Consider the following 15049-nt stretch of genomic DNA (forward strand, 5'->3'; position numbering starts at 1 on the left):
GTGCAAAAGAGATAAATATTACACTGGAATGTAATGAGACTGAGGCCGATTCAGACACATTTTCATTAAGTCTATTAATCCTGTCCTGAATGGGTTGGTGCAAGTTGCAACAAGAAGCCTAATACACAGCTACTCTCCCAAAGTATCATCATCATTAGAGCATCCATTGATTTAAGGTGGAACCAGAGTCAAACAGGATATCAGTCATGAGGGAAGGAATAGAGCTGTGTCATTTTACCGGCCCACCTTTACTGCCCTTGGATGAGTAGATAATACGGATCCAGTGTAAAAAAGAAAAGGGAAAATTACTGAGTCAAAGGATTTGGCTTTGCAGTGCTGATCGCAACGCTGCAACATATCTACAGTATGAATCAGGAAGGTCACAACCTACTCAAGAGAGATCAGCCCACTAGATTTGTGTGCATGTATGTGCATGACTGTGTTTGTGTGTTGTATTAGCACACAATCCCTCACCACACAAGTAACAAAAGCCAGCAGCCTCCAAAAGTTCAGTCGCTGCCGGACGAGGAGCCAGCAGGAGATTTATCTGCAGGATTAAAGGGGCGTGCATCTGCTTCTGTGGCTCAAGCACGTGCACTGGCTCTGCCATGTATTCTGGACACTGTGTATTGTTCAGCTGACAGGCAAGGTAGGCAGGGGTATCACAGGCAGGCTGTCTTCACCCTCATTCCATCCCATTATTTTTGCATCATACCTCCTCCCTTGGCTCCCATCTTTCTTCTCTCCAGTCTCTCATGGAATCTCCAGTCAGCTCCTCTGTGTCTACCATAGAGACAGACTGGCAATTAAATCCTCCCAGCCTTGATTTAGTTACTTAGGAGAGATCAAGGTAGGATCTTTCGAGGGGCTTTTTGGGGCCTGCCACTATCATATTATCTCACTAGGGTGTCATTACAACCCCATCCACTCTGTCATTATGCACAATGCTCCCATTTGGGAGAGACTGCAGGTTTACTCGGCCTTATCTGCATGTCGTGTGTGTTTTCGTTTTGAAGAGCTGGTGCGTGTCTGGTGCTGTTCATTATGCGCGGTCATTTTTGAAAGAGAAGCTGCTCTTGAAATGTCTGCAATTGGGTTCACTGATCAGATTGCAAAGGGCAGATTTTGTTTTGAAAGAATGAAAGAGGGATGATGAACTCACACTGACTTTTCACCTATAAATGCAAACCCTGCATGTGAGACTCAAGCTTCTGGGGGCTTTGATCGCTCATTAGAAGCCGTTTTCACTTTTTCTGACCTTCTTGTTGTTGCCGTTTTAAAACCCCAACCACAGAGCACAATACCACACAGTCAACAGTCTGTACTTTACTTGTACCTTACAGTACAATGAAATTAGTCAAATTGCTGTTCTCCAAATTGGTAGGTTGGGTAAAATCTAAAAGACCTACAATTAGATGGGAAAGTTTAACACCCTCCCTCTGATGGCGAAATATGTACACAGACACAAACATGTTGCCTGTGCAGTTACGTTACACTGACAAAAAAAATGTTACAAACAATGTCTGTATTCATTTGTTAGACATTTATATAACCCATCATATTTCGCTGCTGGCACTACACTGTGTAGTATAGGGTTATTTGCAGTTTTGTGTGTGTGTGTGTGTGTGTGTGTGTGTGTATTTGTGTGTGTTCAAAACTCTCACTGCAGTGCGTACATTTGGATTAAGGATTGAGACATGTTCTGACTAATACTTAGCAGTGTGTTGAAGTCTAGAGCATCATTTCACTGTAACTAAGCTCTCATAACCACTACCTGACACACACACACACACACACACACACACACACACACACTCACGTACTCACTGTTGGACAGACAGTCACACACACATTCCTTACTTGCAACATGAATGCAAACAGAGAAGCCAACTGGCATTTGAGGCAAGGAAACAAGTTTCAGCTTTCCTAGCTTCCCCCTGCATAATCCTCCCATTAAAGCGTAGCATAACACCAGCAGTTCCAGGCAGCAAATCAAACAGATCTTTATCTGCATCCACCTACCTTGTGTGCATGTATTAACCTTCATAGGAAGCTAGAAATTAGCATACCATGATTAGAAAAGATGGGGGCGATTAAGTTTGATAGCGTTTTTTATATTTCATAACCATTTTCAGGCTTTAAAATAGAGGCTTAATGTGGCTGCTTTGAAGTTCACAGAGGGGCTCAGCAGCACACTCTTGTGGACACTTAGAGTCAAACCTGCTTGTGTTTTTGGGGGGAAGGTTTGCATGCTTGGCATTAAGGTGGAGAGCTTCACCGTGTTACTCCCGGCACTGTGTGAGCCTTGTTGCACCCAGTGCCTTCTCTGATGAAGCACATCACTACCTGTGAGTCACAGGCTGTGAGTTCATAACTCATTCCTAGCTGAGGCTGAGGCAGCTATCTGGTTCGAAGGCTGTGAAGGGAGCGCTCGGGAAGGTAAGCAGCTCAGGATACAGCCGCCAGACAAACACTCAGGGCTGACGACCTGCGCAGCGCTCTGTGCTGCAGGATCTTGAGGTGACAGGTGAGGCATCAGGCTGTTTTAAATGCATGTGAAAGACTGTGTACATGTGGAGGCAAACTTAAAATAGAGTCTACTGCTTTATGATGGACCCAGGTATAAAGGAAAAGAGACATGTGATTCAGAGGAATGTTGCCTTTCATGGACCCAGCTGGATAATCCTCTATATGTGTAAAAGTGGGTGCATTGAGGTGTAAGGGTGTGTTAGAGAAAAAAAAAAGTGAATTAAATCTTTTGGTGTGTGCACATACTTGTGTCTTTGATGTGTGTGTTCATGCACACTCCTATGTGTGTATATATCTGCCAACCGTAGTGTGTGAGTGCTTTTTTCTTTGTGCATTTGTGCAGGGCTTTTGGCCAGGCCTGTGATCCTGTTGATTGCGCTTGTGGTCAGGTGAAAGGGAGGCACACAGTCCTGCTGGGCCCGAGACTATAGGGGAATACTGAATGGACCAGGGCCAAATTTTCATTCTCCGTCTCCCTCTTGTACCCCGTGTGTCTGCTCTCTGCCTCCACTGTTGAAATGAATTGGCTATTCCTGTAGGCCCGGGCACAGCTGTGTTCAGCCCGAAATACACACTGAGCCGATCATGAGGGAGGCAAAGACCGAACAAGAGTGAGAGATGAAGGAGAGAGATGGTAAGAGAAATGGAGACAGACAGACAGATGGCTGGTCATTTGTCACACACTACAAGTCATATGAAACAGCAGACACAAGGATGTAACAAAAAATCTGACTGCTTTGCCTGACCACAAACACTGTAGTAATAATAAGCCAGTCATTTTGGGTCACGAGACGTCTCCTCCTCAGTGGTTATGAAATAGTCTGGCAACCCCAGTTTGTATCTCTGCCATTAGTTAGTCAATGTGCAGACAACCACCATCCTCTGAACTGTCAGACTGGGTCTGAGGAGCTGCTAATGGTGTTTCTACAGTACGACTGATGTGCTCTGTGTGCATGGCAGAGAGAGAGAGAGAGAGAGAGAGAGAGAGAAATAGAGGTTTGATGAGGGAGACTATGTTGGGGGATATGTTGAGGAAGTTCCCAGTGTACCCCCTGGTCTCTTTAAATCATCTCACTGACTCAGAGTTCCCTCAATAATATATACACAAGCCGAGGGCAGGTTTTCTCAAGATTTAGAGCCAGCAGTTAGGCTGAAATCTCAATGCAGCACACTCTCCAGGTCGATAAAGTAAATTATGAACGCTGCGCAGATGATCACTAAAGCTGCTGCGTGGCACAAAACTTTGAGATGCCAAAAAAAATTCTCATTTGCCTTTTTATTATCTTTATCCCAGTATTATCAAATGTATTGAATCTTCTGTCGTAATATTCCCAAATAAAATATATCGGCAGCGCTTACTATAAATTGATCGTACCCTCCCCTCCGGGCCATGAGGAGGACAGGTGCCCGCTTCACGGCCCAGCAGAAAGGCTAGTTGGCAGCCGCACTGTTAGCACCTCCTTCTCCCTTCCTCTGCTGCCAACAACCCTGGCACATCTGTGCCTGTCCAGCGTGCCTGGTGCCAACTACCCTGCTCCTATTGTTCTGTCCTGAATGCACCCAACGCCCATGGGAAAGAAGGCTGAACACAGTGTGGCACAACCTACACAGCCTGTTAGATAATCTCAAGACATGAAAAGATCTCTTAGCCTAGATTCCAGAAACAGCTTTTTGTCTTGCATCGTAGACAAGGAAAACACCCGATGGTGATTTTCATAAGATTCTTCCTCCATCAGCTTCTGTTTCTAGAGTCAGACATTCACTGCATTCCTGCATGAGTATAACAACCTTACTGATGAAATAATATTTTATAATACACAAGGCATGGTTGTCTCTTAGTTTGGAATAGTTTCTGAGCTCAACATGATATTGCATCAAATTATAATGACTGCATGAGCCGAGACACACACACACACACACACACACACACACACACAACACACACAACACACACAATACACACAACACACACAACACAGGCAAAAGCCATATGAAAATTCTATGATCCCTCCATCTGTTATTTCCACTTAAATTATGTGTTATTTTCCTGGACATGTTCAAACCCACACACACACACACACACGCACATAAAGTTGGTGGCCTAAAATGCATCACATGGAGGAATAGGATTGGGGAGCACTGATTTGTGTGTGTATATGTGTGTTTATATATATATATATATATATATATATATATTTCCCAAGTGAAGGCGGGGATGTGGCCAATAGCAGATTTATCAGGGCCACGCAGGCTGGCGAATTATTCCGAATAGGAGAATCAGTCGCTCCCGCCTTTGATCTCTCTTCTGCCTGCTCTCTAATTTTAACCCTCCCCCCCAACATGCACTCTGTCTATACTGCACCGCTTATCTGTAACTCTTTCCCCTCTGCCTCAACCTGCAGACAGCCTGTTTTGTCCTTTTTCTGTCATTCTTTTGTACTCTTCTTACATATTTTCTCTGTATATAAAAAGAAAGGGTGAGCATCTTTTTTAATTCTCTTTATTGAATTTTAAAGACAGAATGAACAAAAACCATATGCACCATAACACCAAATAAACGTACATGGGCTTTTGCCTGTTTTGTGAAAGTGTAGGTGCTACACCCACATACACACACACACACACACACACACACACACACACACACACACACACACACACACACACACTTCAGTACTTCAACACTTGGGAGGACATTTATTTACATGCATTCCCTGGCCCTCAATGCCAACCATTACAGCTACATGCCTAACCCTAACACTTACTCTGACCATAAATCTAAATCATAATTCTAAATGTCATTATTTTCGAGGTCCAAAATTCAAAATGGCTCTCACAAAGATAGGTAAAACGTAACGTAAAAGCTCAAACGTACACACGTATACACACACACACACACACACACACACACACACACACACACACACACACTTAAAGCAATCCACTGGCTGCAACACCGAGCCCTCTGGCGGTGTCCCGCAGGCCGTTTAAGAGCTCTGATTATGGCCCCTGCGAGCCTGGTAGGATTCCTGGCGTGTCAGAGGGTTTAACAACATCCAAATCACTGTCTGAAACCTCTCAGCTCTTCCAGGCCAGCATGTCTGTCACTCTGTCTCCCACAGACATTCACACAGATCAGGATCCAAGAACCAGCAGGGAGAACAGAGAGGGAATATGGCAATACACGCAGTAACGATTTAAAGGCTTATTTCTATGTATCTGTAATTTTCTTTCCATCAATCAGAAAAAAAGAGAAGAGTGTCTATCATTGTGTCTTAAAGATCAAGGTTACTTCAAATTGCTTGTTTTTAGGGCTGAGTGTCTGGACAGAATGCCATCAGTTGCTGATACAATGCATTTTATTTTGAAAGGTATACAGGAGGGAGTTATCAGCTGTAGAGGAGCTTGCAAGACTTCATAAATGAGTGGAATATGTGCTTATAAATATGAAAATACAGCACTTATATCAGCAGGCAGCAGTATGCATTAAGGCCCAGTTAAGGCTGGACTATTTTGATACAGAAAGAAAGTACTAGTTATAATTATTTCTGTTAACGAAAAGTTATAGTGTTTTTCAAATTGCACTAATTTTACTGTCAGATGTTTTGTTTGACTGCTAGATTTGAGATTTGTTACTGTACCAAGAGTAACTGTTTTGTTAAGTGACTTGAATTTTACATTGTTTCATTTATTTTGCTGTTTGATTGCTAAATGTAGATTGCACTACATTCCTTTTACTTGAGTGGAACAAGCTCTTGCATTAATTTTATTTTGGAGAGACTTTATATCAGACTGTAAAACACAGATTACCAGTTGATACTGTGCTGTTTCCTGTTGGGGAATAATGCCCTGCAGTGTATGACAAATTTTAAAATGTTATTTTTGGTAAATTCGTTGTTATATTAATTGAGTAATAAAAAAATAATAGTTAGATCCATAAAATAAAATAAGGGACAGATAAATCGATTGAGCGAGAAAAAAAATCGATTGATTAATCGATAAAAAAAATAAACGTTAGATGCAGCCCTACTTGTTTTGTTTAATTAGAGGTATTTAGTTTGCAATAATATAAAAAGAGAGAAAGGCCAGAAACAAGTCATTTTCAGTATTTTTGCTTGTAACTTGATTGTCTAAAGGGTTGTCGATTACATCTATTTTTTAACGGCTCCATTTAGCACATACATATGTTAGAGTCAATGCATAGTGAGTGTGTGCACACAGTAGCGTTTACTGTGGTTTTATTGTGTCATGGTTATCTTGCTCTGTTGATACAACAGTTTTTCTTTTACAAGAAACACTTACGACTTATCATTTTATTAGCTCTGGCTCTAATGCAAGATTTTGTCATTGTACAGAGTAGAGACTGGTAGGACCAAACACTGTACAAACATGCACTTATTCACACACACTGCCCAAACACACATATGCTCAAAAACTTGTGCAGGTCACACAGGCACAGCGATTTGTTTGATTTACACTGTAGGAAGGTCCCCAAAGAGAGGTTTAAATTAATGGGGTAATTATACACTGGGAGTCGAAAGCAGCCACACTGATTTATGCACACTGACAAACACACACATCCCTACACACACGCACACTCATACAGTGTCCCTGATGGGACAGATTGTGTCTTTGCTCCAAGGACAACTGCTCTTCTCTCCTCTCTGGTCTTCAGCTCCATTCACTCCGTCAGATCTCAGATCCTCCTGCTGCTGGAGAGACACGTTTTGTTCCCTGTTCAGCCAATCTCTCTGTTTGTCTGCCTGCCAGAGGCTGGCTGACCCACTGCCAGTAACAGTCTCCATGTTCAAGTGCAGACTCACTGGGGAGCTGCAAACATTACTACTGTGCAGCTTCAGCTAACAGAGTCACTCCTTCCAAACTAAACACATACACACATGCTTGCACAAAGAGTCACAGACACAAATGCGGGCCGTGTATCAACATGCGGCATAGTGTCATGATAAATGCAGTCAGGAGATGGTGTATTAGTCATGATGTTAGTGGTGCAGCCCCAGAGGAGGAGCTGCCCTCATCAGTCATGGAGGTAAAGGTGGAGGAGAGAGCAGACACAGGACCTCCCATCCTCCTGCGACGCAACAAACAGCATCTAGGAGGAGCTCAGCTTAAAAACACTGACTCAATGTTAGAACTTCTGACAAATTTGTGACTGTGCATACTTAAAAATAGAGTGCAAGACTTTCTAACTTGAAACAACACAAAAAGGCACAGTACTTTTCATTTGACAGAAATGTCTATGTATGACAGTGAAGAGCTTAGAAGTGCTGAGTCAGCCTGCGATGACGAGATGACAAGTGCAATCCACCAACTGGAAAACCAACAGGCACTTGTTTCTCATGGTTTAAGAATAGTTGCGTGTGTGAACATATGCAGTCATATATGTGAGTGCATGTGTGGTTTGTTCAGTGGGAGAAACTTACATGCCCAACTAGAGATAATAATGCAGTACTCTCCACCTCGAGGCCCACAGATGCGCCACAGAAGGCAGCTGGGCTTCAGCTGAGACAGCACTTTTACTCAGTCTGACAAAGTCAATCTCTCTCTCTTTCTCTCCCTCTAATCCAAACTTTGGAGACTGCATCTGCTAACACCATATTCCTCCGTGCGGCAGCCATATTTTTTTCCCTGATCACATTCAGTTGACATAAAGCTTGATGAAAACGCAGAGGTGTCAAATAATGCACCAAATTACCATGTGACAGTGTGGAAGCAGGTGGAAGCGAGCTGCAGCAGGAAGCAGAGCGAGGGACAGCAAGTAACGGAGCGAGAGAGTAGCTTAGAGCAATCCCAAAAAGGAGAGCGGCAAAGCTTTAAGTCTCGGGGGAATTTGAAAGCCACAGAAATCCAGTTGCGGATATTAAGAGGCTTAATCTAAGAGCTTGCTGAGGCTGAGTTTTGCTGTGTGGGCCCCATCACTATCATCCTTGACAGAGGTTAAAGAGGAGACGAGGGGGGATAAGGAGGAGAGGGAGAGAAGGCAGATGGGAGCAATGACGAGAATAGGGAGCCGTGTATCATTATGACAGCCACGCATGCTTTTATAAGAGAATTAAACATTGAGGTAGTGCACAGGTGTGTGTGTATTTCTCTGTGTGTGTGTGTGTGTGTGTGTGTGTGTGTGTGTGTAAGTGGGATACCCTTGCAGTGACTGTGTGTTTTCAACTCCTGTGAAAATCTGCTCAAACAGCATGTTGGATACAGTCAAAGCCAAGGAGCATGTGTCAGACGTAAGTAGAGGAATCAGAGTCCATCATGATTCATTCATTCCATAATTGGACACAAGCAAGCGATCCAACTCTAGTGCACGAGTCAGGATGACATAAAGCAACGCATGCTGAGATGAAAGTCATTATCATCAAGCTGCAGATGTGTCCCAGGAGAGGAGAGGAGAGGCGAGGAGAGTAGAGAAAACTGACAGACAGGTGGATAAGAGAAATCCCCACAGCTTCTGTAGCATTCTTTTCTTCTCTGTGGCAATCCTGCTTCATTTGATGTGAATGTTTTAGTATAATGAAAAGCCTTGGTGATGAGAAAACTATGAAGGCTAGAAAACCCTCAGTATCATAGCATTTGTGCACAGCATTGCTGCTGCATTTTGGAGCTTCCTTCTTGTCATCTTGTCATGAAAGAACAGAATGTGCGTCCACAGCAATCATTCAAGCATCCATAATGGCCCAAATGCTGTTTTTCTCCCAGTTTAGAGATTATGTGTTCCACTGGGGTGCCACATAGTTTTGCTCCGTATGCAGAGAAATAATTGCTTTGCAGTGCAATTATGGCGCATTGTGCTTTTTGGAATTCATTGGCAGATTCCAGGAAGCATCATCATGCAATCTGTAATAATAGTAATAGTAATCTGCACAATTCTTTTTTCTCTCTCTCTCTGTCCTTCTGTTTCCAAGGTATAGGTTATCAAATGTATTACCAAAAGACATTAATTGCCAGGAATTGTCAAAACACTCATTGCGACTGTTTTAATTCGCCTCTACATGTGCATTGTAAGACCATCTCTGTTTTTTTTTTTTGTAATCTATCTCTGCCTTTTTCTGTGTGCAGGAGGTATAAATCGGGCCGGGGCAGCGGTGCCGACGTTCTTGAGGACCCCCACGATGATCCAGCCCCACTTGGACATGAAGCCCTTCCTGCAGTTCCCCATGGAAACCGCCCCTCCTCCACACAGCATGAGCCTCTTCCACAACTTCAACACGGTGAGAGCTGATGCAAACGCAGACAGACACAAACATGCGCATACTGCAGTTTTTTAAAGGAATACTTTACCCCCAAAATGATCACTGTATATCAGCTATTCTACATGTGTTACCTTGAATTTGGGAGGAAAATTTGTTTTTCTCGTATGCCTCCACGATAAACAAAGGATACAAAAATGGGGGAAATTCTGGATGAATTGAAGTAAATGGGGGCCGTGTTTAACAACAACAAAACTACATAAAAACATCTGTGTACAAACTCTCACACAACTTGTGCTGTATAGACTGTGACATCGCACAAACAACAACAACCATTTCGGGGTGGACGATTTGAACTGCGGAGGAAAGTGAAACTGGCATGTTTTCATGCTCGTTTTTAACTGTTTAAAGACAAATAGATTAACATGGTGGTCCAACCAATCTGGTATTTCTGCTGTGCTTATTTTACATACTATGTTGCTCTGTTAGCATCCTTGACAAAGTAAATATACCAGCACAGAAGCTATGGACAGGGGCCGCAACATATTTTACACATCTAAAAAAATCAATATCAGCTTAAGTGTAATGTATATTTGGAATATTTTTACTGCTTTACCTTACACACTAAGTGGACAAAGCAGTGGTACCAGCTACTGTTGTGCTTTGCTAAGTAAAATGACTGTTTTGGAGTCTAGAGGCTTTGAGGTAACGGCTTCAGATCTCCATTGGAAATTGCTGTCTGAGAGCAAGGTAAAGTGGTAATATATTATAAATATGGCATACACTTAAGTTGATATGTATATTTAGGTGGATTGAGGTAAAGTCTTTGTTTTTTGGGGGTTTTTTTGTACATGAGGCGCAGAGGTTTTCTACCCAGAAGTTATTGTAATCACACGTGATTCGGTCTACAATCTAAGTCATAAAACATAACTATTTAAAATACTTCTGAGGTCAAATGGTTACCCATTCCCAGGTAACCATTTGACCTCTACTCGTGCATTCCATTAAAATCCACTCTCTCAACTCGTTCACTGGCCAGGAGTTTTACTCCAACGTACTCTCAAAGAATGGGGTGTATGATATCCTACAAGAACGCAGGCACAACAATTTTTATGATGTCATACAAATTTGTGCCCCACAAATGACATCACGTCCCACATGACATCCCACATCCGTCACTTCCAAATGATAATGTACGGGTTGAAGTATACCTTTGAGTCATCCGATGCAATAAGCACAACACACAAGAGGGCCCTGTTCCTCCACAAAATCTAGGAAACTTTTAGGTCTGGGTGTTTACTTCCATGATATACTGTTGATGTTATTACTGCCCATGTGTAAAATCGATTTTTCTAGTACTTTAAATAACCTATAAATTGATGAGTTGCTGCTGTACCCACATAAAGAAGCTATGTAAGACAGGGCTCGCTACAAGGAGGGCCGGGTATTCCTATGACTGTATTATTTCATGTAAACACACTAAGTCCTATTCCTTAATTCAAAGCGCAGAATGAAAGAGTAGCTCTAAGGCCATCCTCATAGCTGTGTAGTTCAAACACCACAGTTTGTTTGATGTGATATTTATTTTAACGGAGAGGGATCTTCCTGTTTCCCCAGGCCTCAACTAACATCTTATCATTTAGATTAGACTGTAGAGACACTTAGCATTTCACCAACTCAGCATAATGTGCCGCCTGTTGCTCCAGACTCCATTAGGGAACGTCAACACATTTCTTGTCAGCAATATGTAAAATCTGTGAACTTTGTATGTGCTGTATGTGGGGCAATTCTATCCTTGGAGCATGTCTGCACCAGAGTGATCCTCTGCATGTGTCAGCCTTGTATATTTGTCTGCAGTGTGAAAAGGTGCAACACAGCAATCATCTGTCACTAATTAGAAAATATCTGGCACATGCTTTGTACGTATGGCTCTACAGGGATAGTAACAAGAGTCCAGACGCTGTTAAACACATTTTAACGATACAGTCATTTTAATAGCCCCCCATGGGCTATGACATAAGTGGAAGCATTCTCACTGATGTTAAAACTGCAGTGCACCCAGCAGATATGGATTAATAGAGATACTGAAATTACGCAGGCACTCAGTTTCCACTCTTGCGTCTGCTAGCACAGCCCTGCAATCACTCTTGCTCGCTCTTTCTTCATTCTGTCTCTCGGAAGATTCCCCCCGTATCTCTCTCTCCCTCCCTCCTTCTGTAACATCCCTCTGCTCCCCATCCTCCTCCTCAGAACGTTAACTACGTCTGAAGGTCCACAGGGATGTTGTGAACGTTAATAGCTGTTGCTGATGACTGCCAACCAGCCCTGAGTGGTGTTTTACAGCCCTGTGGCCAGGAGATGGGGCCATAGGAGAGGCTTGGAGGACAGTCTGACCTTATAGCTCCACTGCATAATGGCACGTACACATGGACCGTACTTTAATACTTTCACTGCATTTCACTGCATTGCATTACAACAGACTTACTGACACACTTAGCCTGATAGTACAGTTGATATTTGATTGAAAGGTCTACAAGAAGTGCATGTGATGCCTGAAGCATCAGCCTCGGTTGTTTTACTGCATGTATAGTGTAGCTTTAGAATGCATCTCTGATCCGTACGAATGCAAAAATGCAAAATACAACTTTAGTTGCTGCTAATGAGAGCTCTGTCTTGATCTTTTCCTGCAGAGGAAGTCACAGCCTTCAGCTTTCCCTGAGTTGTTGTGCTTAATTTAGTTTACAGGAAGACCTAGAGTAATACAGAAAGTGTTTGCAGCTCTGTTTACATCACTGACAATATTTTATGGCTTGTTGGGCTTTTAGGCAGAAGAATGTTTAAACAGTCACAGCATGTCTCTACTTGACTCTCATCTCTTTCATTTATCTGTATGAATGGAGGATTATTTCACATTAAAGGTACCATTTCTAGTGTCTAAGTCTCCTCCCGGTGCTGTCTGCACTTTGATAAATATATAATATGCACACTTTTTCAATGAAGACACAGCATTATAGCAGCAGTAACACTGAGACATGTCCCTGCACTACGCTTGCAGCTAGTTATTCTATCATTCTCTCTTATTAAGTGATCTGTGCTGAGTTTGTACAGTCTTAATGAGACTCACATTGAGGGTTATTAGCCTCATAGCAGACGAATGGCCTCTCCTTCAGCCATATACAGCTTTAATGGTCCTCTAATGTGATTTGTCCTCTACCTGCCTGTCTCGCCCGATGTGCCTCTAGACAGTGACATGGCTGAATTATTTATCCGCAGCAGCTGGTCCTGATATAGACGCACAGACACACACCTCTGAGCCGAGGTGCATGCCCTGATGTGGGCTTGCTTGGGCTGCAGAGTCAGGAATTTCAGATAAAGGTGTCCGATCATGCAAAGTCATGTGCAGACTTGTTGAATCTCAGCGGCTGTTTGTACCTCTTTTATCTTTTTTTTAATCTCCTCTTAAAAAAAGTGTTCTGCGTAGTTTTATTCCTGCACAACCCCAACCCAAATTAATTGACTGACATTTCATGGCACCTGCTGCCACAACAGATTTTGGTTCCACAGATGTATAGTTTATTTCAAAATTGGGGGAGGACACATGAAAGTCCTTGGTCAGAAAATTTTGAATATCAAAGATTTAATTTCCTGCATTCTGGTTCTTTTTTATGCACCATTAGTGCTATTTCTGCACTAATTTACGTGTTAATGTCTTCACTTTTGTCAAAATAGAAGTTTGGGTTTTTTGTGGGGGGTGGGGTAGGGGGTTGGGGCTTGCACATTTTCTAAAAATTAAGAGGAACTTGCCCTCTGGCCCCTCCTCTACACCCATATTCAGACTAATTGTAATCATTTAAAGTGTGATTTGGGGTTTCATCAGATTTTATGTGGATTTTATGTGAAGAAGAGTGCTGTGTGAGTGGGTGTGTGTTTTTTCGTGTGTGGTTCAGTTAGGGGTCGGTGGGTTGGACAACAGCTCCAGTGGCTGATGATGACATCTGATAGACGGTGTGAACTTGGGGAAGACGGGGTGGGTCGAGCAGCACGAGAGCAGGACACACAATCCTGGCTGCATCTGGACAGATCGAGTGTGCATGAAAAAGCGGGAGAGAGAGAGAGAAGGGGAGGAGAAAAACTGGAAAGCAGACTGAGGGAAATGCACTACAGGGAAGCGTGAGGCAGAGAGAGAGAAAGCAGCTGAGAGGAGAGGAGAGGGAGGCTGAACAAAAGGAACAGGCACTTGTTAGGTGATGTGTCAGTGCATAAAAAAACAGACTAAGGCAGAGATTTAAGAAAATCCTTTCAGCAGATACACTTACTTCTTCTCTTGCAGCATTTCAAAGAGAAGCAGAGAGCGTGCCAAAAGAGGGAAAACAAAGAAATCGTAGCTGGCAATGCATCACTAGGCACAAGTCCTATTTTCTCAGTCAGTTAGTTTGTATTCAGCATTGACAACCAACCGGGGGGCTGAATGAGTGAGGAAGGTGCCCCACACACTCTCAATCTCGCACATGCTGAGACTCAAACACACACCTCGGCCGGCAGCGCACACACAGGAGGACCAATGCAGCTCCAAGCTTCTACAGACACAGAGGAGAAGAAGGTGAGTACCCTAAATGCTTGGAGCTTCTTTTTTCTTCTCCACTCAACCGTGTCTTAATCTGGGCACAATTCAAAAGTGCTGTAGAACTTTGAGCTTCAAGGCAGTTTTTATCTGGCACTGTGCAGACTTCAGTGTGACTGCCAGAGTGGTCCCAACGAGAGTCACACAACAGTGCATTTCTCGTTGCTGGAATTCAGCCCCTCCAAACATTTTGTTGCGGAGAACTGATCAAACACACCAGAAGAAGAGAGCAGAAACAAAGAGAAGATGAAAGACTGAGAGAAGTGAGAGTGAAAGAAATAGAGGATGTCAATGCCTTTAGATGCATGCTGTTGTGAAGTGCCAGGAGATGCTCGGTTGCTCTTTGGGCTGTTTCACCCCACAGCAAAAACGGTGTTAACAAAAGGCGTTAGGGCGCTTGTATCGTAAGGCCCTGTGAAGCTGTTGACGTGACCACTGAGTGATGCTCTAGTCAGAGGTCTGTGTGGTTTCCTTAAATCTGCCAGAACTCTGACCACATCCAAACAGTCTCATAATCCGCCAGGCTTCCAAAACTAATTCAGATATAAATGAAGATGATGATATATATTATTTACCAATCAAATCATGGAGTTTGCAAAAATGTTATCACACACCATAAATGCAAGAAACACAGCCAAAGACAATTGGATTTTCTCATAAATTGGTTGACTTGAGTGAGTTTTGGAAAATC

The 15049-nt window shown here is 43.0% G+C and overlaps 1 protein-coding gene across 1 annotated transcript in view; it reads left to right on the forward strand.

The window, feature by feature from the left end:
* The window catches only part of znf385a (zinc finger protein 385A), a 68916-nt gene that overhangs the window by 24903 nt on the left and 28964 nt on the right, over window positions 1–15049 (forward strand). Inside the window, 1 exon segment of the mRNA XM_042492015.1 lies at window positions 9607–9758. Coding sequence (XP_042347949.1) covers window positions 9607–9758 — 152 coding nt within the window.

Source organism: Plectropomus leopardus, chromosome 8, assembly GCF_008729295.1.
Source record: "Plectropomus leopardus isolate mb chromosome 8, YSFRI_Pleo_2.0, whole genome shotgun sequence".
NCBI classification, from domain to species: Eukaryota; Metazoa; Chordata; class Actinopteri; order Perciformes; family Serranidae; genus Plectropomus; species Plectropomus leopardus.